We start from the raw sequence: 24215 nt of genomic DNA on the forward strand, positions 1-24215 counted from the left end.
TGCGACCCAGGCCCCAACAGAAAGACTGTCTGCCTCCAGCTCCCCCCCACCCCATGGCAGCAAGGGGCTGGGTCCCCCAGGTTGAACCCCCCTTTCCCAGAGGGGTCTTGCCCCAAAGGGCGGCTGCAGACAGGGGGGAGGTCCCAGCCACCCCAGGGCAACGGCGGCCACCCACCATGGGTGAGCTGCATGCACCAAGACAAAACCAGCCCTTTTGGTTAGTTTGGGTTTTCCTCAGTACGTTTATTTTGGTTATGTATTACCCAGATTAAGAGAAAAAAACAGGAGTGGAAAAGCAGTTTCCCTTTAGCATCACAGTACAGCGAGCCTTGCCCAGCCCGGCTGGGGGACTGCCCGGACCCCCAGCCCCAACTCCCAGGACCGGTGGCCAACCCAGCAGCGTCGTTGCCACCTGGTGGCTACTGCAGAAAGCGCTGCCGAGCTCCGGGAGCCCCCCAGCTCCCGCTGCGCTGCCCCTGGCCCAAACCCCGCGCCCCACGGCCGTAGAGGGGACCTTGCCCACACGGCACCCACCGGCTCTCCGGGGAGCCGAGAGCAGGCGAGGGGCCCTGCACCCCCTCTGTTCCCTCCCCAGGAGGAGAAAAAAAAATAAATACAGGGAAAAAATACAAAAATGTTTATTGCAAACTACTACAATAATTTATTGAAGCAAACTGCATGCGAGTGGAGGAGAGACATCGAGGGGAGGAGGAGCTGCAGGAGGGCTGTGTCAGTTTTAGGGTTCCAAAGAGGAGCGGGAAGGGAGCTACACCAGTCTCTCCTGCATCGGGGGTCAGTTAGCAGGCTGTGGTTAGAGGACAGACAGGCAACTGGCCGAGACCAGAAAAAGAAAAAGGAGAACTATGAGAGGTGTGCATGGAAGGACAAGGCAGGGACCAGAGGTGTCCGGGCCGGGAAGCAAACGAGCCGCTCGATTCCGTGTCCCAGAAACACGGCCGATGGGAAACTCTCTGCTCCGCTCAGGCCAGGGGAGACACAGGACAAGGCAGCCTCCCTTGCCTCCCAGCCAGGTGCCAAGCGTCATGTCACCATCGGTGAGCAAGCCCTTGACCCAAAAGCGTTTTAGTGCCATCCCTCAGAAAACGAAACCCCGAGCTCTCCGTTTAGTGTTCTGCGCAAGGCTCTGCCCGCTCCGCAGCTCCCACAGGGGCAGGGCACGAACAGCAGCTCCGGCAGCGCGGTCTGCAGCAAAGCATGGGGACGACGGGGACGACCTGTGCCACAGGAGCGCATCTGCTACCGATGGCCAGGAGCCACACTGCCAGGCTCAGCCAGCCCCAAGTCCTACCGGACAGAAGACCTGCACTGCTGGGGGGGAACCACCAGAGTTGGGTTTGAACATGTCTCATTGTGCTGCTTCTCTTTAGTTTCCAAGGGGAGGGGACCGGCTGGCCACTCAAAACCTTCCTGCTGGAAATCACAATAATTTGATCCGAGCAAGACATCAGATTGTGCCAACTGAAGAAACTGGCCTAGTTTAACACCATACTACCACAGACCTGACGCGCACGGACCCAGGGGACCTGCGTTCAGGCACGCTGCACCCTCATCCCGATCTTCAGGAGAGGCTCGTGGCTGGATGCATCTCCTGGGGGCACGGCAGCCACGCCACCACCATGGTGCAAGAGCGTGGGATACCCACACCCAGGGCAGACACCAGAGCCACAAACTGTTCAGCCACGAACCACCCCAACACCAGAAGTGTTTCAACTTGCTCTGACAAAGACATCAGTGTCAGGGGGAAGGGAGGGGGCAAATCAGGACAAACGGCCCAATGAAAGCTGTCAGGCTCGGGCCACAGCTGGATTTCCAGGCAGCACCAGGGGCAGAGCGGGTGTCCCGAGTCAGTCTCACGTAAAAAGTTTCCAATTAAATTCCGTGTTTTATTGCCATTCTCCAGACCCAGGTACCCGATTTTGCCCCCCACTGCTGTGTGCTACTGACCAACTCAGCCGATCTCACACTCGGACAAGATACTTCAGCTCTGCTCCCAACCACACAAACCCAACCAAAAAAAACAAGCAAACAAACGAAAAGCCCAGGTTATTCTTCACCTCTTCCAAAAATACTACGAATTCAAGGCCACTGAATTTCCACACAAAGTTTCAGGTAAGAGCAAAAAGATCCAAGTCTCCATAGCAGACGCATCATATCCTCCGTAAACTCTTCCAAGGGCGCAGAGCTGGCCTCACTACACCGGCAGGCGACACCTGAACCGCCATGTTTCACAGAACACAGGGGTGCTTGCACAGGGGAGCAGCTTTGAGAATGCGGCTGCACAACACCCTCCCCCCAAAATGTGGGCAGGGAGAGAAGCCGACAGCCCCTTCATCCCGCGTCAGTCTATTGCCTTGGATAAACAAGCCTGAGACCACCATATCCTGTGCCTGTACCTTTGCCTAGAGCCGGAAAGGAGAGGCAGAGTTGGATGAGGAGCACAACATCCCCCAGCAGCAAGCAGCTCACAACTGCCCTAAGTCACGAGAACAAGTTCCTGGCTAACGATGTCCTTCCCTGAATGGCCAGGGGGCAAGGGGGAGGCAAGAGCACTCAATGCAAGGAGCTCACCCCGACCTGGGAGGGAGGGAGACACCATCCAGCTGTTCCACCACTCACCTCATCCTCCTGCTAAAACGCTGCCGCAGAGACTCCCACTGCAAACAGGCTCTTCTCCGGGGGCTCTCCCTCTACCCAGGAAAAGCTGCAAGAGACGTCTGACTCCAGAACGCCGGCTTCACCTCGGCTCTCCCAGCCGCCGTTACAACGGCAGGACGTGCTCCCTGCGGCTCGCTGCTGCGAAGGAGCCTCCTGGGAAACAGCCGGAACCCCTTCCACCCCCACCCCCTAAGAACATAACTAAAAAATACCGACCCTTTTTTTATCAATAAATAAGGAATCCTGTTACCACAACACAAAAACGAAACATGTTCAAAGTGCAAATTACTGTCGTCAAACTGGGATGCTCCTCCTCGCCTCTCCCACGCAGGGCTCCCGTAGCCCCCGGGCCTCTCCAAGCAAACATGATCTACGAGTCAGGGCGTTCCCGCGACTGCCTGCCAGCACCGGGGCCGAGGAGCGCGGTGGGGAGAGGGATGTGCACCGTTTCACAGCTCACCCTTTTGAGGGGGCCTAAAGTGCCAAGCCAAACTCCCAGCCCCAGGAGGAAGAATGAGACTGCAAGGACCAGAGTGCAGCGATGCATAGAAGTCGGGACCAGGGGCGAGAAGGAGTCCTAAGAAACTTGTCCAGAGCACATCAAATGCTTTCTAGTTTGCGAGCGGGGCCGTGTCAAGGAGCCAGAAAGGCATCTGCTTTGGGGTAAAGCAAAGGGTTTCAGCAGCGCCCCCTCCCTTGGAGAAATCCGTCGCTCGATCCAGCTTGCTCTGGTAATGGCAGCACGTGCCCCTTTCTACGAAGGAGCAGTGGGAGAGAAGTGGTTGGGAGAAAGAAGATGTGCTGTGATCCACGCTGGAAGGGAGCAGACCCTTCGGTTATTTACTAGTATTGTAAGTTTTGTTTAACTTTTCTCTCTTTCAGTAAGTGTCTCCTCTTTTTTCTTTTTTTTTTTTTTTTTTTTCCTTTTCTTTTAAATAGAGTCCCAACTGTCCCAGCACCCGTGTGCTCCCCACCCACTAGGGTCCAGTGGAGTCTGAATCTTCGATGAGCACCTCTGTGGTGGCTCCCAGGATCTCCGTGTTCATGACCAGCCCCTCTGGGTTTGCACTGCTGCCGCTGCCCACAAAGAGCTTGCCGTCAGCCACCAGGCTCACACGCTCTGCGCCACCACAGTATGTCTTCGGCATGCCGTCGGGGTTCAGCAGCAGGCAATCCGCCGGGGCAGCGCTTCCCAGGGGGTCAGGAAGCAGGGGGAGGCCCTGGCCATCAGTGGGCGGTGCAATGGCCTCAGGATTAGTGCCCAGGATGTCGGTGCTGGTGATCAGGGCGCCCGCGTTGGCAGCCAGTGCTTCAGCAATAAGCACTTCGGGGTGGCTCTTGGCTTTGTGGGCCACAACGCTGTCCTTCTTCTCAAATTTCTTGCCACAAATGTTGCAGGAGAACTGGTAGAAGGAGTCCGCATCATGCTTCTTCATGTGCCAGTTGAGGGAAGCCTTCTGCCGGCAGGTGAATCCACAGATCTCGCACCTGGGAGGGGAGAAGGGGGAGGTCACAAAGGGAGGTCCCCACGTACTCGTGGGGATAGCAGCAGCAAAGAGGCAGCCCGGGAAAACAGCAGGGGCTCACTAAAATGGGATTTCACCGTAGCTCCAGCTTTCCCAGTTTTATTTGCAGAGGGCTTGTGTTCCTCAGATCTCTACTGAGAGACTGCCTCAAGGAGCAGGCAAGACGAGTGGCAGCCTGGCCACTCCTATAGGTGTGCGTTCAAAGAGAGCCGGGACACCAAGAACATGTTCCGGCCCTGACTTCAGAGCTGCCCCTGCTCTCGCTGCAGTCCAAGAACGGGGTATCCAGGGGTCCCTCAAAGCAGGGGAGCGAGAGAGGCAGAGGTACTCACTGCAAGGGCTTCTCGCCTGTATGGATCATTCGGTGCACCGCCAAGTTGTGAGAACTCTTAAACGCCCGGGCACAGTACTCACAGATGTAATCCCTTTGATCTGAAAAACACCGCCAGTTGGAGCATTACTCTCCCGCAGACCTGCTCCCTTCCCAGCTCTCAGGCGTTGCAGGTAAAGCTGCCCAAGAAGCAGCAGAACTCGAAGCGCTGGGAGGCCAGCAGGCAGAGCAAAGGAGGAGGTGTCCCACAATACACCACAGCTGCTGATCCGGAGAGTTAAGGCGTGATTAAGACTCTCCTAAGAGCTAATTATCCAATCTGACCAATACAGAAAGACTGGCAAATTAGGATAAAGCTTGGCTTGGTCTATTCCTGTACAGAACCCCTGAGCGATACTTGCCAGGGGGTGAATTAAAAACTCTATAGCCTATTTCTTTCATTTCCTTAAAAGATGGTAATCCACAAGCAAACAATACCCTGCTGCTGCTGCAAGTCTATGCCACCTGCCTCAGCTTTGCTCTCCCCAGAAGTCCTAGAGGTTTTTCCTTCCTCCCATCTCTGTTCACTGACTGGAGGAGGAGTTTGTATCTCTTTCCCCACTCCCTGTACCTGTGTGGTGTTTGGCGTGCCGCAGGAGCTGCTTCTGGAGTCGGAACAGCCGACCACAGGAGGGATGAGGACACACGTATTTTTTCTTCAGCAGGTGCTGGTACTTTATGTGATGCTAAAAAGGAGGAGTGAAAGGTTGCAGACTCTCTTTGCATGGCTGAGAGAACAGCTGAGACCCACCGATCCAAGACAGCCTCTCAGCACACCACCACACTCCAACCACTGACAACATCCTCATACCACGAACACGAAGGCTTTGATTTCCAGAGAGAAGAAAGCCAAACGAATGTGGACACCTAGTGACAGGACAGATCCGGAGACACATCTGGCCACAACTGACTAAGTCTACCAAAAAGACTGTTAGAAAGGAGTGCTCCAGTGCCAGCGAAGGATGTTCCAAACGGCCCTTCCCCACCCTCGCATGTGCCATTCAGGAAGCGAAAAATCTCAACCAACCTGCAGGTAACGGGGGTGAGCCAAGACTGTGCCACAGCCTTCCATCTCACAGCGGACATACTGTATCGGAGGCTTCTTCCTAAGAAGTCAGTAAGGAGAGGGGCAGAGTCGTTAGCTGATGGGGAGCAGCAAGAGAAACGAGCGTGAGTGCAGCTCGGTGACACAAGAGCGACGGATTGCTGCTCCGATATTCCTGTTTGGGGTATGCTGAGAGAGACTCTGTCCAAGAGTTCCCCCACTCCTAGCACTACCTGAGGGCTCCCCCAGAGCCGAGAAAGCACCAGGAGTTCCTAGATGCTTATTGCTGGGCAATGCCAGGCTATGGATCAACTCAGGGAGTTCAGCTGGAAGAAATCAAACCCACACCTACGGGGAGAAGGCGGAAGGACATGAAGGAAGTCAAGGCATGCTGCCTTTTTTTTTTTTTTCCCCCCTTTAAGGCAGATTTCTATACTGTGCAAGAGAGATGGCTTCGGAGACAATCAACATGTAGACCACAAGGGAAACAAGTCTTCAGAACAGAACTGAGTAGAGGGGATCACTCACCTCCTCTTGGGCAGCCTTGGGCTCTTGTCATCCTTTCTCCTCCTTCCCCTCCTGTAACAGGGTTACAGAAACAGAATTGAAAGAAGCTTCTTTATGTCAGTAGTGGGCATTTTTTTGGAGTGTATGCTACAAAGCAGGAGCATGCTATAAGAAATACTACAGAACTCTTCTAGGCTGAAAAGTAACACTGCACCCGGCAAGTCAGCTGCTCTGCTAAGTCAGCCATCTGCTCTGGATCAAAACACCAGGAGTTTCTGAGGAAATGCTCTCGTAATAGATGGGCAGGTTCCCTAAAGGAGTTAAGTAACCAGGTGTCATGGTTCAACCCCAGCTGGCAGCCAGGATCACACAGCTGCTCGTGCAGCTCTTCCCCTTCCCCCAGAAGGGCAGGGAGAAGAGGGAGAAAAGGAGGGGAAAAAAAGGCTCATGGGTTGAGATGAAGACAGTGTATACACTGAGCACGATGTCCATGGTACGGAATATTCCACTGGCCATTCTCTCTTTCTGTCTATACTCCTTCTCAGCTTCTATGGGAAGCTGAAAAAAGTCCTTGAAAAATATATGCATCACCTGGCAACAACTAAAACAATATGCATTACTGACATTCCTTTCATACCAAATCTGAAAATACAGCAACCACAAGAAAGAAAATTAACTCTGTCCCTGCTGAAACCAGGACACCACGCCTCCATGCAAACTGTCCCTGCGTTTTGCAGAACTGCCACATCACCCAGAAGACCGCTCCCTGGGGAACTGTGGTCCCCATGCTTCTGATACCTCGGTGACACTTTTTTCTGTTTGACATTTGGTGGCACGTGGCAGACCTCAAACCACCCCGCCTCTGTCAACATAGTCAGGCTGTGGCTGCAGGGCTACCTGCTAGCCCTGGCATACAACACATCTTTGAATGCGGTTGCCCAGCTCAAATGTGTCTCAGCCCACCATTCACAACTGTGCAGACACCAGCGAACAGGTACCAGACAGCCACAGACCAACAGGCTGCGGTTAGAAATTACCAACTCTTCTGCCACAGTGGGGCGAGGAAGGGCTATTTTAAAAAACCCCGAACCAGGCATCACACACTTCACATTTTTCCTTTTAAACCCGCAACTGTCCAAACAACTTGCAACCTTATAATTAAATTCCTCCCTTTCCAGGCTGCACATCGGCACAGGAGATTCTGCTCTCGGAAGTTTCTGCTGCAGTCAGTTAGCAAGCTATTGCCTCATTAACTGCAAGCTCTGGAAAAATCAATCGAGTGCAAGTTGAAGGCAGGCTCAGAAGACGGCAACATTCTTGAGAAATAAATACTTCATGTGGTTTGCTCTCACAACCCCTCCCATTTCCTAATGCATTTTTTATAAACATGTAATTTTGCCAACACAGTCGAGAAGTGATGGTGCACCCTATTTCCTCCGCTCTGTTGGGTAACGTTTCATACCACGTGAAAAATATCAATCTGCATGACTAGGAAGAACCGGATTAATGATCAGCTATTTTACAGTCCTCTGAATTAACTATAGCACCGTATATACCTGTCAAGACAAAAATCTATGCTCTGTCTGAGCAGACCTATGCTTACACGTGAAACGCACCCTCCCAAGCAATAGCTCTGCCAAGAACATCACGCCTGCTTGATCAGACTTCTGCAGAGACATTAACAGGAGATTGATGAAGTCTTTTCTAGACCGTACTGAGACATCGTTATCGACAGCAAGACCACGCCAGTAATATGCTGAACAGGCACTCAGCATTCAAGCCAAGCCTTCTGTATTATGCATAAAAGTAGTGTCTCATCCAAACAATATAACCAAAAGCCTCAGAAAGCCATCTCCAACAGAAAAAAAAAAGTTCTCAAAATATCAGCATCCTTCCCCCTCTCCAGTGTAAGTCAGCTCTGCAGCAGCTCAGAAACGGCAGAAATTAAAACGAAGGTGCACAGAGCCCCACGCTGCAGACCAGCAGAGGGAGCCCCATTTGTTCCAATTGCTCATAGAGGAGCTTAAATACAAAAAATGGTGTTTTTTTTTCCCCCCACACTATTCCAAAGAATGGCTTTGACACACCACACACACACAAATCCAATCTGCCTCAGTTGCCAGAAGGAACTTCAGTACTGAGCTGCAGTGACACACACCCAAAGGCTTTGGGTCTCCGCTCGAAGCGCTAGCGACTGACTAGGTAGCAAAAGTCCGTTCTTTTATTTTTCCACAATGAGGGAGAAAACAGCTGTTTTTCCTGAGCTCTGGTATGTTAGTCCCTAATGTAAAAGGCGGACACTTACCACGCAACATGTACAAAGCACTTCCGTGTCTGCCCCTAGGCGCACAGCACAAGAGACGGTGCCTTCTCGGACTGCCTTTCCAACAGTCTGATCCACTTCAGACATCACAACAGAAACCAATTTTAAGAAAGCTCTGAAGTATTTCTCAATATGTGGCCATATCCAGGTAGGCTGACTAAACCTCGGTACGGAGGAAAACTCCTCAACTTAAAACTAAATGAAAATAACTACTCTCATTTTTCTTGCCGAACACGCACAAGACACGAGGAAGCAGGACTTCTGTCAGAACAGAGGGTTCTGCCCTATTATCTTTCAGGCCCGGAGGAGGAGGAAGGAAGCCAACAACAACAAAATATTGCCGTACGCTAGCAAGAACGCAAAATACACAATACACACTGCTACACACAACTGCCGAATTTTACTCACTTCCTTGGTGGTTCTTCATCTTCCTGAAACTCGCTCTCTTCTTTCACTTCTACTTTAATCTCTTTCTGTTTCTCTTTTTCCTCCTTCCCCTTGCTAGCTTTTCTCCTTTGCTTTGGCGCTTCCCTACAGAGATATAAATACAACGCATTAGTCCAATACTCTTCCAGATGTCTGCTTTTTACAAAAATTTAAGCAAAAAGCTGGATCGAAGTTCAGGTCTATTTATCAAGTCCCACTTCCAAGCAGAAGTACGAGCAAGGATTAAGGAAGAACCTGGCAGCTGAGCAGGGCTCTAAAGGCTTTAGTCCGTTAGAGGAAACGGTCCCAATAGCTGTAGGCAAAATTTAGAAAACATTGTGTCCAATGGGAGCCACTCCACTTCAGCAACTAGCACAGGTTCTCTGGGTTATATTCAGTTCACTCAACTAAGGTGTCACTTTTTTTGTGTCTAAAACCACAGTAAGTACATAATCCAATATACTTCTCTAGATGGGGCTTGTAGGTTTCATCTCTTGGATCATCTTTGAATGGAACTTCTTCCTCACTGATGAGCATCTCATCATCATCATCGCTCCTGGGAAGAAAGGAGAATAGGGGACTTTAGCAGCAACAGCTTAAGCACTATTGCAAGAATACTCACGCATCATCCCCTAGGACGGGAAAGACACTGTTACACAGCACTTTCCTCACCCAGCACGACAGGGGAAAGCTAACAGCTTGCACTAGCAAGCGCGGCAGCCAAAACAGGCTGGGCAGAGCAGTCTCCTCCTGTGAGCCCACTTAACTACAGCACCCGCTCCCGAAGCCGTGAAGCCACCAGGTGAAATGCCCAGATCAAACCTCACTATCCATTTCTCCACGGTATCTCCTGACATCTGCAGTCCATCTGCAATCCAGAAAATGCAGAGGTCCAGGACTAAATGAAAACAGAGCTACTGTCTGTCCCATAGATCCTTTCACAGGAGCATTTATTTTGAAAAAACTCATGCCCTTATTTTCCCTTCTTGAGACCCTAAACAGGAAGAAATACCACAAAATAAAGTTTCCTACCTGACTCCAGCTGGAGACTGATGCTCTTCTGTGACCACTGAAAGGAAAAGTCACCATTAGGTTTCAACCTGCGTTCGCTGCAGTGAGCTCATCTGTCTCAAGATACTTCCGTCGACATTCAGTGCCAGGAGCGCTGGTGGCAGAAGGTACTCATGACCAACAGCACCACGCCTGTACCAGCCACAGTCTGCATACAGCTCACCGCGCTACACCCACACCCAGCTCCCTGCAAAGGTTCCCAAGACCTGACTATCTCCAGGCTCTTTTGTGCCAGGGCTTCCCACGTACCGTATTCAATCTGGTCTGTGTTTGGTTCCGACTTGCAGACAAGCTGCAGGGAACCAGTCTTGGATCTGGAGGCACGCGAATTCTCCGTGTCACGCTGGCGGGCGGCAGCGGCTGACCTGCTGCTGCGCCAGCTTCTGCTGGGTCTGCTGGCAGGAGAGCCATGGCTGAGGACACCGGAAACGTCCTCCTCTTCCTTCTCTTCTTTGGGATCTGAAACACCCATTGCAATCTCTTCAGCGATAACAAAAAGCACAAATCCCATCGTTAATTCACGCTCCTCTCTGTGGCACCACGTTGGATAGCCTGACTGCCCCCATCTGCTCCGCAGGGAAACCACTGCCTCTTACAGAGGTGGAGTGCAGCTCTGCCGAGCTGGACGGGACACCCCCAGGGCCGCCCCTCAGCGGGCCTTCATTTACACTCATTTTCCGACTGCCTCTAAATAAAGACACAAATATTTAAAAACAGCTTGCATTTCCCCCTGATAATGGCTTATAAGATGATTATTTGCTGGCTCTGATCTCCCCTGAGCACTACAAGACAGACATCCATAAACTTCAGCAACTCTTTATGACAGAGTAGCTTCAAAATTGGACCACGTTAAAAGTTGTGTTTGAAGAATCCCCCAAACACATATTTAACCAGAATTGCGCACCTGGTAATAACCCTGAGGAACCCGAGCTGGATGTTTCTGCTCTCATGCTAGAGCAAAACGCTTCATGAGCACTGTTAGCCCGAGGTCTGCGTGCTTGTTTATAGCTTCTACAGGTGGTTCTTTTTTGGCTGATGGCTGATCTCCAGATATATTTCGGCAAGATAGCAGAACTGGCTAAAATGTCTACATGAGCAAGTTCTCCCCTTAAAAACTAAAATTCCCAATTACAGTTCACTCGATCTCACTTTTCGGTGCTTGCTGTGACACTGGGCCTTACGGAACTCAAACACCTTTTGAAATGTCACAAATGATGTGCTGAAGAACTGAACTCTGAGTAGCTGGCGATGCTCAGCACTCCACATCTGCCACCGCTTCAGCAGACAGAACCACCCGCAGCGCTCCGCAGGGTCTGCGCTCCAGGCTAAGCTCTGACCCACTCCTTTGTACCAAAATACATTTTTACTGCCGTCCATTTTCAGGTGGGGTTCTGCTGCCTATGCACAGCCAGCAGCACCACTGCGATGCTCGGGGGTGACCCAGCCTCTGCTGGCAAAGGCAGTGGACAGTGCTCCGAGGACTGGCTGGGGAGCAGCTCCGCCACAGCGGGAGTCCCCGTGGAGAGCACACTGCACGTCGAGAGCCACCAGCATGCCCTGGCGCAAGAGAGGTCCACAGCATCCTCGGCGCCATTCACGGGACGCTGTTAATCCATCCCCTTTGCTCCTCACTCGTTAGACCACATGTGGATTCCCCTTCTGGTTTTGGACCCCCACCACAGGAAGGCTGTCAACACGTTTGAGCAAGTCCAGAGGGGCCCACCGAGACGGCTGGGGGCTGAAAAGCGCAGCCTGGGAGAAGCAGTGGAGCAGAAGGTGCTGGTTCAGCCTGGGGAATGGAGACCCCGGGGGAGACAGAACAGCAGCATTACAGTGTACAGGCGGGTCATCACGCAGCACAAACCCCCTTGCTGAGGTGCAGAGAGGGGCAGTGGTCACCAACCGAAACAGGGATACAGGGACTGGACACAGGAAAAACATTTTTCCCCAAGAAGACAGCCAAGCGCTGGAAGAGGAGCCCAGTGAGGCTGTGCAGCCTCCACAGAACGGTTAGTTGGAAGGGACCTTTAAAGGCCATCTAGTCCAACCCCCTGCTGTGAGCACGGACATCTTCAATTAGACCAGGCTGCTCAGAGCCCTGGGATGTCTCCAGGGATGGGACAGCCACCACCTTTCTGGGCAACCTGGGCCAGGGGCTCACCACCCTCAGCATAAAACATTTCTTCCTCATATCTAATCTAAATCTCCCCCTCATGCCATGGCTCCCCCTCATGCCATGGCTCCCCTCCCTGACCCAGAGTCCCCCCCCAGCTCTCCTGGAGCCCCTTTAGGCACTGGAAGGGGCTCGGAGGTCTCCCCGGAGCCTTCTCTTATCCAGGCTGACCCCCCCCCCACCTCTCCCAGCCTGTGCTCCCAGCAGAGGGGCTCCAGCCCTCCCAGCAGCTCCGGGGCCTCCTCTGGCCCCGCTCTGACAGCTCCGGGGCCTTCTGCTGTGGGGACCCCCCGAGCTGGAGGCAGCACTGCGGGGGGGCCTCCCCAGAGCGCAGCACAGGGGCAGAACCCCCCCTGGCCCTGCTGGCCACGCTGCTGGGGATGCAGCCCGGGATGCCGGGGGCTCGCTGGGCTGCCAGCGCACGTTGTCAGCTCCTGTTGAGCTTCTCATGCACCGACATCCCCAAGGCCCTCTCGGCAGGGCTGCTCTCCATCCCTTCACCCCAGCCCATGCTGACACCGGGGGCTGTCCCGACCCAGGGGCAGGGCCCTGCACTTGGCCCTGTTGAACCTCATGAGGCCACTTTCTGCTTGCCCAGACCCGACTGGAGAAAGCCCTGAGCAACACGATGTGAACTCTGCGTCGAACTCAGCTGTGTAAAGCAGCAGGTAGCACCACAGACATCCTGAGGTCCCTCCCAACCTGAAGTCTCCCATTTTGCACCAAGCCTTTTGAACGAAATGATCCTTTTACTTCTAGCACATAGTTTGCCTTGCGGGACTCATTCCCAATCCTTGATTAATGGGGTAGGAATAATCAACACCTGACTGGAACGCAGGATGTGAGGCATCACAGTTTCGTTGTAAAACAGTGACCAAGTCTGATGTCTTGCGTGTATCAATCCCACTTCACCCTCAGAACATGAACTACACCTTCTTTTTAGCTTCCTGGTTTAGCAGCTCCCACGGTGAACTATAACTGCTTTACGGTTTTAACCCCGATTGTGGACATCCTCAATTTTTTTTGAATGCTACACTGAATCCAAAGACACTTGAACCCCTTCTTCAGAAACTTCCCCCTCAAACACAACCACGCCACCAGTGCCAGCACACGCTGCTGCTCCCGAAGGAGGTTTACTCCCTCAGAAGATCAGGCATTCAGCTCGTTTCTTAGCAAGAGCTAGTATTTTTAACATTAGACTTATTAGTTGAAACAGACCTCCCTCAGAATACATTTCGACAAAGCACACCGCTCACCTAGCAATTTTGCTTAATTTCTCTGAAGTGAAGGTGTTTAATAAGCCTTTCCCCATGACTTCTTTTCACTTCTTCCTCCACTTCAGCACGCTCGTCTAACAGATTCACTGCATTTTTGCATGCTGTGAACACCTATGCACCTCCAAAAAAACCCCACAGTTAAGAGAAGCATCAAGTATTTACTTTGCTGTAGAACTTCTAAAGCAATATAGAGCCACTAGTTGAAAATCCTTATAATCCTAGACCCTCCCAGCAGGGGAGGGTGAGTCCAGCAGGGGAGTCCGCACTTGACGACGCTTTGCACCAAATTTAAAATTGCAAAAGAAATGTCCTAGATTTTTAATAAATTTTATGTCCCTTTCCCACACTTAATTTTCCTTTTTCCTTCACAAAATCAGCTGTCTGATGAACCTAGCCTGTCTCTCAAAAAACAAAACCCCAAAACAACAAGAAAACAAAAAAAAAAACTAGCGCTAAAAAAAACCTCCAAACCACTAAATACAGAAGCAGCAACTTCCTTGGGGAGAAAAGCAGTATTTCCCCCTCCTGCGGCTTTCTTGTCCAACACACCTGGGCCGGCACTAGGGGTAATCACAATCCTGTCACTGGGGGTATGGCAATTTTAGTTGTGTTTGGGGATTCCTCCCCAAACTTCTGACACTAGGCAGGAAGGAACCGGACTCACGCCTGCATTTAGGTGAGGAACACAGCTGTCCGTGTCTCTGTCACCAGTGGCAGGAGTCAGGAGACGCTGACCTCTCTCAACGGACCACACAGGAACCTCACGGTTATTTTCAGTCCTGTCTTGGGTACCACACTTTGCCTGGTGAAATCCAGGCGCTGTGGACGAGCACAGCGTTACCCCTCTCCTCTCACAAAGGTCTCTGCATGGAAAGCTCCCCAATTCACAGGAATTGGCTAATGGCACAGAACAGCAAGAGAAACGAGGCAGAGGGAATAAACATTGCTATTACAGATAATCAGGCTCCGCTCTTCCAACAAAATAAAGATGCTGCTTTAATCCCTTGAGACCAAAACATAGGAAAATTTCAAATTAGGAGGTCTGTAATCCATTCGGCATTTAAACCCATATAAGCTTGTCAACACCACCAGCTCTGGCTAGCTGCAATCTCTCCGGCAGGTTCCCGTCCTCCCAGACGACGCACAGAAAATGGATTACAGGGCAACACCCTGTTATTTCATCGCAAGTGTCACCAGTGGTGAGGACACCAGGCCGTAAGCACTCAGCCTCCAGGAGGACAAGAGAGTGCAGGAGACACAAGGGGTATCAAGGTACCCCCACTGCAAAGCGAAAAGCGCCACCGAGGATCTGCTTTCCAGATCAGCTGCCCCAAAATGAATTCCATGCCTTCCTTTCGGCAGAGCGGGCCAGCCAGCCGGCACACAAACCTCACAGCAAGACCCAGCCCTGCCGTCTTCTGCCCGAACCACACTTCATGGAGAACGGGCAACAGCAGCTATGACTTGGCAAACTGAGCCTGCCAAGAAACACCCCCATGCCTGTGCTCCCCTGCGACCCTCCAATGCCGACGTCAGCCGTTACCCACCTCATCCCGTAGCCTGCGCAGAGGTTAGTTTCAGGAACCGCGTGGACGCCTGCATCTTACAGAAATTCATTCAAGAGAGATGGGGAAAACCCACTTTCTGAAGTCCTACCAATCCTTTTGATCTTTTGGCTCCGGGGGTTCTTCCTGCCTTGAGCGCTCCCTTCAGTCACTTATCGGTGAAAGTAGCTCAGAATGAAAACTGTTTATCATCCTGCTGATTCTTCCAAACAGCCTTTAAACTTAACAGTGTCCGGGGCAGGAAACACATATAGATTTGAGTGATGGTACACAAGAGGCATCAAACAGCCTTTAATCGTAAAATTTGTGATGAAAACACCAGTCACTGGGAGAAGGGACAAGAAAAGAAAACTTGGGAGGAAACTACCACAAAGTTGTAGCTCTGTTACAGCCATTTAGCCAACCCAAAGACAAGACCCTGGGCGCTGCTCTGCTTCCTAACAGAGCCTACCCCAGTAACGCTCCGTCTTTACTCAGTGTGGTTCCCATCTCAGACGTGCAGCAGGAACGTACCCTCAGTTGTGCTCCGATTCTGCCCCCGGAGCCCTGCACACAGCGTTACCAGACCGGAGAAAGCTCCTCTATCTCACCGTATTTTCCAACATACACCAGTGCTGCCACAAAGTGAAACAAAAGGGATAAATACCAAAGTTTGTCCACTGTCTCCTAGACCAGGAGACGAGATTCGTAAGGGTGCATTTAATTCCTCCCTATATCATAATTCCACTTTGCAGGTGGGACACGCGCGGGCAGCCACACAGACTGGCTCTCCTGCTTTCTCCTGCTTCGTTTCTCGCTTCACCTACAGCCCCATCACTCCCCAGCCCCGCAGCGCTTTTGTTATTAGAAGACTATTCCAGTAGCAGGGTGCTTACTGCTTCTTTTTTACATCACTGGATGCTGCGTTATGGGCAATTCTGGGTAACTGACAGAAAGACGACAAGGGCCGGGGCAGTAAATACACGTACCCCACAGCCACTCCCGGCCTTCTTTCCAAGCGCTGAAGAAGAGAAGAGTCCCAGGGACACGTCACTCACTCACTGCAAAGAGCAGAAAGGGAAAGTCCAGACCAACCCTGTTTACTTCCTGAAGGAGCAGCGGTAGTTCCTTCACGACAGGAGTTGCGTGACCACACCATGTCTGTGCTCTGCTCTCCTGCTACCCGTTCCCCAAACCACCTGCAGACGCAGCGGCTGTGTTGCTCTGTACTTTGGGAAAGACAAGCCGGCAGCCAGAGAGCAGAGACCCAAGTTACCGTTCCCCACAGGACAGGTGCGCAGAAGTACCGCCAGCACAGGTGGGAGACACCGCAGTCCTCAGGTTCCTCTGGGGACGAGGCATGGACACCCTCTGGGAGCAGAGCATCTTCCTTCTGCTGCTCACGGCATGACGTGCAGAGCGTCTCGTAACCGGCGCGTCGTTACACACCACTCCTGCTGCACTGGCCGCTCCGAAATCCACTCGGCCACCCTCGACCTGAAGTTGTTTCACACTCTACATCTGCCTTTACCAGCCATGCTCCTTGACATGTTCAAGCGTTTATTTACCAACTCCCCTGAGGCTCCCAGGAAAGCTTCTTGCAATCACAGAATGTTGTTTGGGTTTGGTTTTTTTTTGACATCAGGACAGTAACGAACACCCATGCCACTTCACCTATCCTTGATGTACAGAAAAATGAAACTTCCAACTGTTACAAATTAACAGCTTGTTGATTACCACCAAGAAATTTTCTAAACTTTGATTTATAAGGTATTTGAAAGCATCTTACTAACCCTGCAAAGTAGATGCTTTCAGAAAGTACCCACGTACAATTACATGAAATGAAAATACACTATGAATTACTAAGTTACAACCCCACTACCATGAAAATAAATGCACCACAACGTATATATGTCTCGGACTGCAACTTCAATTTAACGTAGTAACCATACAACAGCTAAGGCACTGAACATACCGTTTTATAATGGCACAGACAAAAGTGAAACTCAGGAAAAAAACCCTAGTGCAAACCTCCATCCAAATGCCTCCCACGCGAAGAGCTGTGGAATTGTGCGTATGGGGCACAGGAAAATCCTCCTCAGAGTCAAAGTAGGTTTGGGCAATCTGAGTTATTTAAATGCAGCACTTTTTTTATAAGGTCTGATTTTAAGTAATGACATTTCTCTCTGAAAACACTGCCAAAGTCTCAAGGAAAAGCAGTCATTATCAAAGCAGCACAAAGCTTTAAGAATACAAACAATGAGGTACCATGCTAGTTATCTATGCTGTAAAACCATTTTTGTACAACTGCAGTCTTAAAGCGCCCCATCTTTTTTTTAACCAGTGGAAGCCGGCAGCTTTTCCCACAGTCAGAAGTGGACGGCTCCAGATCCAGCCCTGCATTTCCCATGCGCTGCCTTCCACAGCTCTGCAATTAGCAGCCCCGAGCGGCCCCTGCCCCAAGTCCACCAGTGCCAGCTTGGGAGCCACCATGGTGCAGGGCGGCTGCGATACTGGCCCCGAAAAGTGCCTGACAGGAGCCCCACGGGGAAAGATCGGTGGGGGAAAACCACACCATGGAACAAATCACCGAGATAGTTCTCCACACGAGTGGAATAGTTTTGTTAGACATCCACACGACTCCCTTTCTAACACCTGGTCTCTACGAGCACGCGCTGGAGAAGTACTAAAACGGCGCTGGCGCTGTCCTCAGCCCACGCCGAGCAGAAAACCCTCGATCTGAGAATGGGCTTCCATGAAGTGACTCTCCGTGCACATGGTGCTACATCTCTTTCGATCGCAGCTTTAAGTAAATAGAGGCTTCATGTGTCCCCATGTTACCTCTCCAACAGTCTCTTCTGTCCACCTTGTAAGAGCACTACTCCACATCACGTACCCGCCTGCGCCCAAAGAATGACACCGTGTCTCGTTCTCAGCACTGCGAAAGGGCTCCAATGCAAAGCTGCAAGACGAAAACACGCAAGAAAACCAACCTGCATAAACCAGGCTCCGCACAGAGCACGCTTCAGCCGCGTGACACACACAGAGCGACATTAGATGCGGTGATTCCGTAATCTGAGCGCTCATTCACAGCGTATTACGCGTGTACAAACGCTGCCAACTCCACCCTCCTTCGCCTTACTGCGGGAGAAGTCATCTTCTTGCAGCCCGCAGCTCTAAAACCTCAAAGACAAAGCACTTATGTTTGGCGAACACAGTAATGGGGGGGCTCTGCGGCCCAGCACAGACACAGCACCTTTAGAGTCGGCCACCGCTCCTACACTCCCCGCGGATCAGCTACGGCGGCTCAACCTCCACGGACTGAAGGATTTCATTCACACTCTGAAAAGTGGTCACTAAACAGCAGAGCTCAAATCTCGCAAAAAGGCGGACAGAGTCAGAAACTGGTTTGGGTGTAAAACTAAATCGGAGAAGCAAGTGTTGTTTGACTGCTAACACGACTTTAGGAGTGACGGGAAGCGCTGAATTTTGAATTCAGCAACGGAAGGACACGAAGTGTATTCATTAAATCTACATTCCAATAATTAAAATTATTCAGGCCTAGCCAAAATGAAAATTATTTCCGCAAGAATATACAGCGTTGTGGGAAGTCAAACATGGATTATACTATGCAGTTTGACTCCAGCTACATGAATTAATTTATAAACGGAGATTAAATGTTCTACTTATGTAACTAATATTTCTAGAGAAACACATTAGGGAAATATTGCGATTGCATGACTAAGCAGAGAAGACGGGAAATACGATCGGCACGGCTGACTTTGCAACTGCCTTCGCGCACACCAGCACAGTAACTATCGCAGACTGATTCTGACACAGCACACACCGTCGACTTTAACCTTCCCGTAACCGTCCCACCAGACCCGCGCAGGCAGACCTTTGTGCCCGCGCTCCCAGGCTGCCCCGCAGAAAAGCCCTCTGATCCCACGGCACTCTACAGAAGAACGCGAAGCTCGGCGAGGCGCGTCCGCTGTTACAGCATCTTGGTCGCCATCGACAGCACAAATTTAGCCATGATCACACCCATTGCCTCTAAGCTTTCTTTACCAACGGCAACGCTGGTGATACTACTTCAAAATACAATCCCAAACATAAGGCAACAAAACTGACTGAACAAACTCTGGCGCAGCAGGTTGTTCGTTTGCCCGGGAGGCACACAGCCCCGTCACCAGGCACACCTCGCTCCCACAGGCCACCTGCCTCGCGCGGAGGCCGACAGCCACAGCTGAGCTCACGCGAGTTCAATAGTCTAAACTGGATTTAGTATTTTATAGTAAAGGATAACAGCATAATGCAAAATCACCACGCAGAATTGAATTCCACGTCAGAACTCACGCCAGTAAACCCCAGCGCTAAATGCAAAGCCTTCACCAGAACCACTCAGCAGTTCTGAGGATTTCCTCCCCTACCCAGCTCCAGCCAGGGGGGAAACAACAAATGGTATTTTACCTTCCAAATGACAGAGGACTCCCAGCTACCAAAAACCCTGCCCTGCAAGGAAAGCTGCAGTTTGCTTACACCAGATTAGGCTTCTTCAAACATTTTACGCTGACAGCCAAAAAGGGGGAGCTTCTCTCCTGCGGATCTGCCCGAGGAAGACACGCGACCCAGTCTGTTTCCGTGTCTCCCCTAACAAGCACAAGTGTGCAACAAGGGCTTCATACAGCACGCAGCTGGGACACAGCAGTGCAGCTTTCTCACTTCTCCATTTTTAAAGACTAAAAAACAAACAAGAAACAAACAAACAAATCACAAAGGTAGATTTCTTTTGGACTAGAAGCAGTCATCGCTTCCCAGTGCTAATTTCCATGCAAGCGCTCGTGCTATCTATTTTGGCTGCAAGTCTAATCATAAAAGGAATCCAAGAAATTCAATAAATACATTTTCCACTGTCACACTGAAGGACAGCTGAATCTCTCGGAGCCCAAAGTTCAAGTAGAAGATGGCTAGAATGAAGAGAGCCACCAAACTTGGGAAAGTTCAGACTGACATTCGCCATTTCAAAGCATGCCCCAAGAAACTGGGGTAAAAATGGGACTATTCTGCCTACCTTCTACCACTACCACAGAAACATTTCTGCTTAAGGGTATCCAAAACACTGAGAATCACTGTTAAAATGTAATTTTAACACTATATGCGTACTAGGTGGCAACGCCATGCCTTTATACATGTTTCAGCAACTTTGCTTTGACCTAAAAGGCTGAAGCTTTTACAATACTCTGCCCACCCTTTACTCAGTAAGGGGTAAATGCACGCAAGTGGGGTCTGTGCTAAACACACATTGGTTAATTTTGCTTTGGTCTGCAAAAATACACCTTACCAGCTAGAACCGTGATGGATTTCAACACCCAAATGAAATAAAGCTATAGACTTGTAGGAATAAAGTTAAAGAGTTATAGAATTACAAGAATAAAGGCGGCCTTCAACACACAAATGCCCGCAAACAGGAACTGAACAGCTCCAGCAGAAAGATTAATTCATTTTCACAGGTGTCTGACCTTCTTTCCTCACTATTTCATTCTGTGACAATTCTCCAGTGCCAGATCAAACCAACACTGCACAAACCCTTCTACCTGGAACTGTTTCAGAAGTCATCACCAGGTAAGGAGCAAAGCCCTCTAACTTTTTTTTTTTTTTGTACAAGAAACTGTTAAACAGACACACAGAGTTCACATAGTTTGCACTGGAAGAACAAAAGTTCAGTTCCTGGTCGCAGCTCCCCCCACCCATTAAGCTACTCTCTCCCCTTCAAAACTTTTCTCTTTCATCTGTAAAGACACACGCATAAAGAATTCACCATCCACTACAGCTGAAAAAGGACAAGTGTAAATATTGGAATACTCTTATTTCCACATCTCTTTCACACATCTCGTGAGGACCTAGACCCGTGTGTGTGACAGCGGCAGAACAGACGAGAGTCCAGGTTTCGCCAGCTGCTCAGGACCACCATGCGACAAGAGCTGTCGAATTGCGATGCAGTGTGGTCTCAACTTCTGATAGCGAAGTAATACCCTAGTGGTTATTTGGAAGAATAAGTTTTTCCACTTCGGGCACGTGTGAACATCATCAGCAGCTTATCGCAGTTCCAGTCTTGAGAGAGACCTTGGAAAGAAACTGCACGTCATCAAGCAACAAAACGGTCTTTAGAAGGAAGATCCAGCAGATGTTTGGCTACTTTCATGGGAAAGCCCTGACTTTCTGGATGGAACACAACAGTAGGAGTAATTCAGCTCTTACCTTTACCAGCTGCTTTATCTGTGCACCTGAAAAAAATACAAAAGGCACGTGTAAGAGACAGCTTCTACGGCACAAACGAGAAGCCGGACGGTGTGGAGCACCGGTCCCAGTTCCCGACTGGGGACAGACCCACCGCCTCCCCCTCAAACCGCCGGTTTCAGCCCCTTCTACCAGCGCGGGTTTTCTCACCCAGGGAAAGCTCCGGTGACCGACAACAACCCACCGGCAGAAGCCCACTCTCCACCATAACAGCCACCCCTACGCCGGGGGGACTCCGTTGCTGAAGGGGGCGCATCGCCCGCGCTGCAAACCGCCCCACGCACAAACGCGCCCGCGGCGGGTTCCCCCTCCCGCGGCGAACCGGCGGCGAGACGGCCCCCTCCGCCCGGGAAAGCCCTTCCCGCCTCCGCTCCGGGCCCGCGGGGCCGAGAGCAGCCGGGGCCGAGGGGCACCGGGGGAGGTGGCAGTCCGCCGGCACAGGAGGCACTCAGGGGTAGGGCGGACACGGCCTTTCCTGGGAAGGGACCGGCGGGGCCGGCCCGGAACAAAGAGGCGGAGGCGCGGGGGCTCCCCGCGGCGGGAGGCGGGTCCCGGGGCCGCGGCGCCACTCCAGCGGGATGGGGGAGAGGCCGCCCCCACCACGCCACCCCCCAGCCCCCGGCCCCGCGGAGGGCGGGGGCCAAGCCCGGCGCCGCAGGACACTCACCCAGCCCGGGGGGCCTTCCTGGCCGCGGGCGGCGTCTCGGCGGCGGGCTGCTCGGCGGCGGGCCGGGCCCCGGGGCTGCTCCGCCGGCGTCGGGGATACTCGGCCTTACGGCGGCGGGAGGCGGCGGCGGCGGCAGCGGCGGCTCCCCCCGAGGCCGAAGCGGCGGCGGCCCGGCCCCGCTCCCGGCCGCCCCTCAGCACCCGGCTGCCGCCAGACTCCTCCCCCTGCTCGGCGGCGGACGGCGGCGCACGGCGGCGGCCCGAGGACGGCGTCCTCTCTGCTGGCGGCGGCGGCGGCGGCGACCCTTGGGCGGGCGGCTGCTCCTCGGCCCCCCCCGACTGCTCGGTGCCCGCCGGCATCGGGGCGGCGAGCGGCGGGGCCGCGGCGGCTGCTGCGCTCGCGCTCCCGCTCCCCCCTCCCCCTACCGTCCCGGCCGCACCCAATCACCGCCCGCCTTCACGCGGGGCCGCCAACCGACACGCCTCCTTAGCGCACCAGCCAATTCGCGGGCAGGATGCGAGGGATGGACCCGCCCCTGACCCCGCCTCCTCTTCGCCGCGGCCCTCCCGCCTTTCTCCGCCGCTCGCGCGCCACCCAACCAATGGGCGGCTCGGCTGCGGCGGGGCCCGTCCCCCGCGCTGCCGCGCAGCCAACCAGCGGGGCGCTCTCCACGCCTGCGCCACGCCGCGCAGGCGCCGCCGGAGCCGCCGCGCTCTCTCTCCCGCTCCCCCCCCAGCCGGCCCCGCCGCGGCGCCCGCCCGAGCGCGGCCCCTCCGGCTGCCGCTCTGCCGGTCCGCCGCTAGTGCTCGCCTGGCCGCCACGCGGCCGCCGCCCTGCCCTCAGCACCGCCGGGCTCCCTACCGCCGCCGCCGCTGCCTGCGCCCCTTCGGCCGCCCCCGGGTCCCCTCGCCCTGCGGGCGAGGCCTGGCAGGGGAAGCTGCTCGCCCCCCCGGGCCCCGCGCGGTCGCTCCCTGCCGCGGGGCTGCGGCGCCGCTCGCGGTTCCGACAGGGCCTGGCGGCGGGGCCCGCTTTTGGCTGTCGCTTCTCCTTTAAGAAAAAAAAAAAAAACGCCCCGTCGGGCGGCGGGTGAAAGTCGGTGACAAAATGGCGGCCGGCGCAAAGAGGGCGGGGCTTGCAGCGTCTACCACGCCCACTTCCGTCCAGCCTCCGCGCATGCGCGCTGCCTGCCGGGAGATGTAGTTCCCGCGGGCGGTGGGACGGGCGCGGCTTGGTCGGAAGCGGCCGCAGGGCACGCTGGGAGCTGCGGCTTCCCCCGCTCCGCTGGGCTGGGCCGGGCCTGCCGAGCCGCCCCACCGCGGAGGGCCCGATGGCGGGGGGCCGGCCTGCCCAGGGGCCCAGGCAGTGTCCCTGCGGCCGCAGGATCTCGGTGACGGACGAGCACGAGCGTTGCGTCCTCTGCCTGGGAGTGGGACACGACCCGCAGGGCTGCGGGGCCTGTGCCGGCATGGCCCCCTACGCCGCCCGCCTTCGCTGGCAGCACCTCCGCGCCCTGCTGCAGCCTCGGCCCGGCGGTGGCACGGACCTGCACCCGGTGAGCTGCGGGGCAGCAAAGGGGAAATCCACCAAGCGCCGGCATGAGCTCGCCTTCCCTGCTGGTAGCCAGAGCTCCGTCCCCGCGCTACAGCTCACAGCCCCACTGTGCCTTCCCGCAGAGCCTGGGAGTGCAGCTCTGCTGAAGGACACGCTGTTGACATTTCCAAAAACTGAGTTACCTCCCCAAAGCAAAAGTTTTGTGGTACCTGACAACATACACTCCCCGCAGAAGAAGCACTGTCATGTAGGAACCAAACAGAACCCAAAAGCTTCAAGCCTACGAACACTGAAGCCACCACCTTCAAGCGGTTTTGTGTCCCAATCTCCACAGCATCCCCTGCACCCAGTGTCAGGACCGGAACCACAATCTGGGGAATCTCAGTGGCTGGGTGTCCTCTCAGACCTGGCCAGATCCATCCTCCTCATTGCTGACGCTGCCTCAAGACCCAGAGAGCCACCTCCAGAACTTGCTGCAGATCCTTTGGTGAGCTCCAGCGCAGCTGGGATGCTTTTGGAACCAAGGATGTCCTCCGGATCTCGAGAGTTGTCTCTCTTACTAGATGAAACAGTTACCTCAAGTCAAATGCCCCCGCTGCCAACAGTCTTGGAACAGCCACCATCATCCCCCTGTGACAGAGTGTCTCCTCACCCCACCTCACCAACAGGGGGTTGTGACTCATCCAGCTGGATGCCAGGTGTTGCTTTCGGGGATGAGGGTTGTTGCCATGATTCTTCTGGAGAGGATGATTTGGCTGATCT

At 53.3% G+C, this 24215-nt stretch overlaps 1 protein-coding gene across 1 annotated transcript; it reads right to left on the reverse strand.

Moving 5' to 3' along the window:
* Positions 1–622: 622 nt before the first annotated feature.
* Positions 623–22261, reverse strand: ZFP91 (ZFP91 zinc finger protein, atypical E3 ubiquitin ligase; the record flags this gene model as incomplete). The annotated part of the gene is made up of 11 exons (XM_082500218.1): positions 623–4164; positions 4535–4634; positions 5144–5258; positions 5600–5678; positions 6146–6196; positions 8856–8978; positions 9337–9429; positions 9906–9942; positions 10194–10403; positions 21197–21222; positions 21903–22261. The coding sequence occupies 11 exons, from the start codon at positions 22259–22261 to the stop codon at positions 3654–3656; spliced, it is 1704 nt and encodes a 567-aa protein (XP_082356344.1). The 3' UTR covers positions 623–3653.
* Between the last annotated feature and the right edge of the window lie 1954 nt (positions 22262–24215).

Source organism: Vanellus vanellus, assembly GCF_965231255.1.
Source record: "Vanellus vanellus genome assembly, contig: HAP1_SCAFFOLD_405, whole genome shotgun sequence".
Taxonomy (NCBI): domain Eukaryota; kingdom Metazoa; phylum Chordata; class Aves; order Charadriiformes; family Charadriidae; genus Vanellus; species Vanellus vanellus.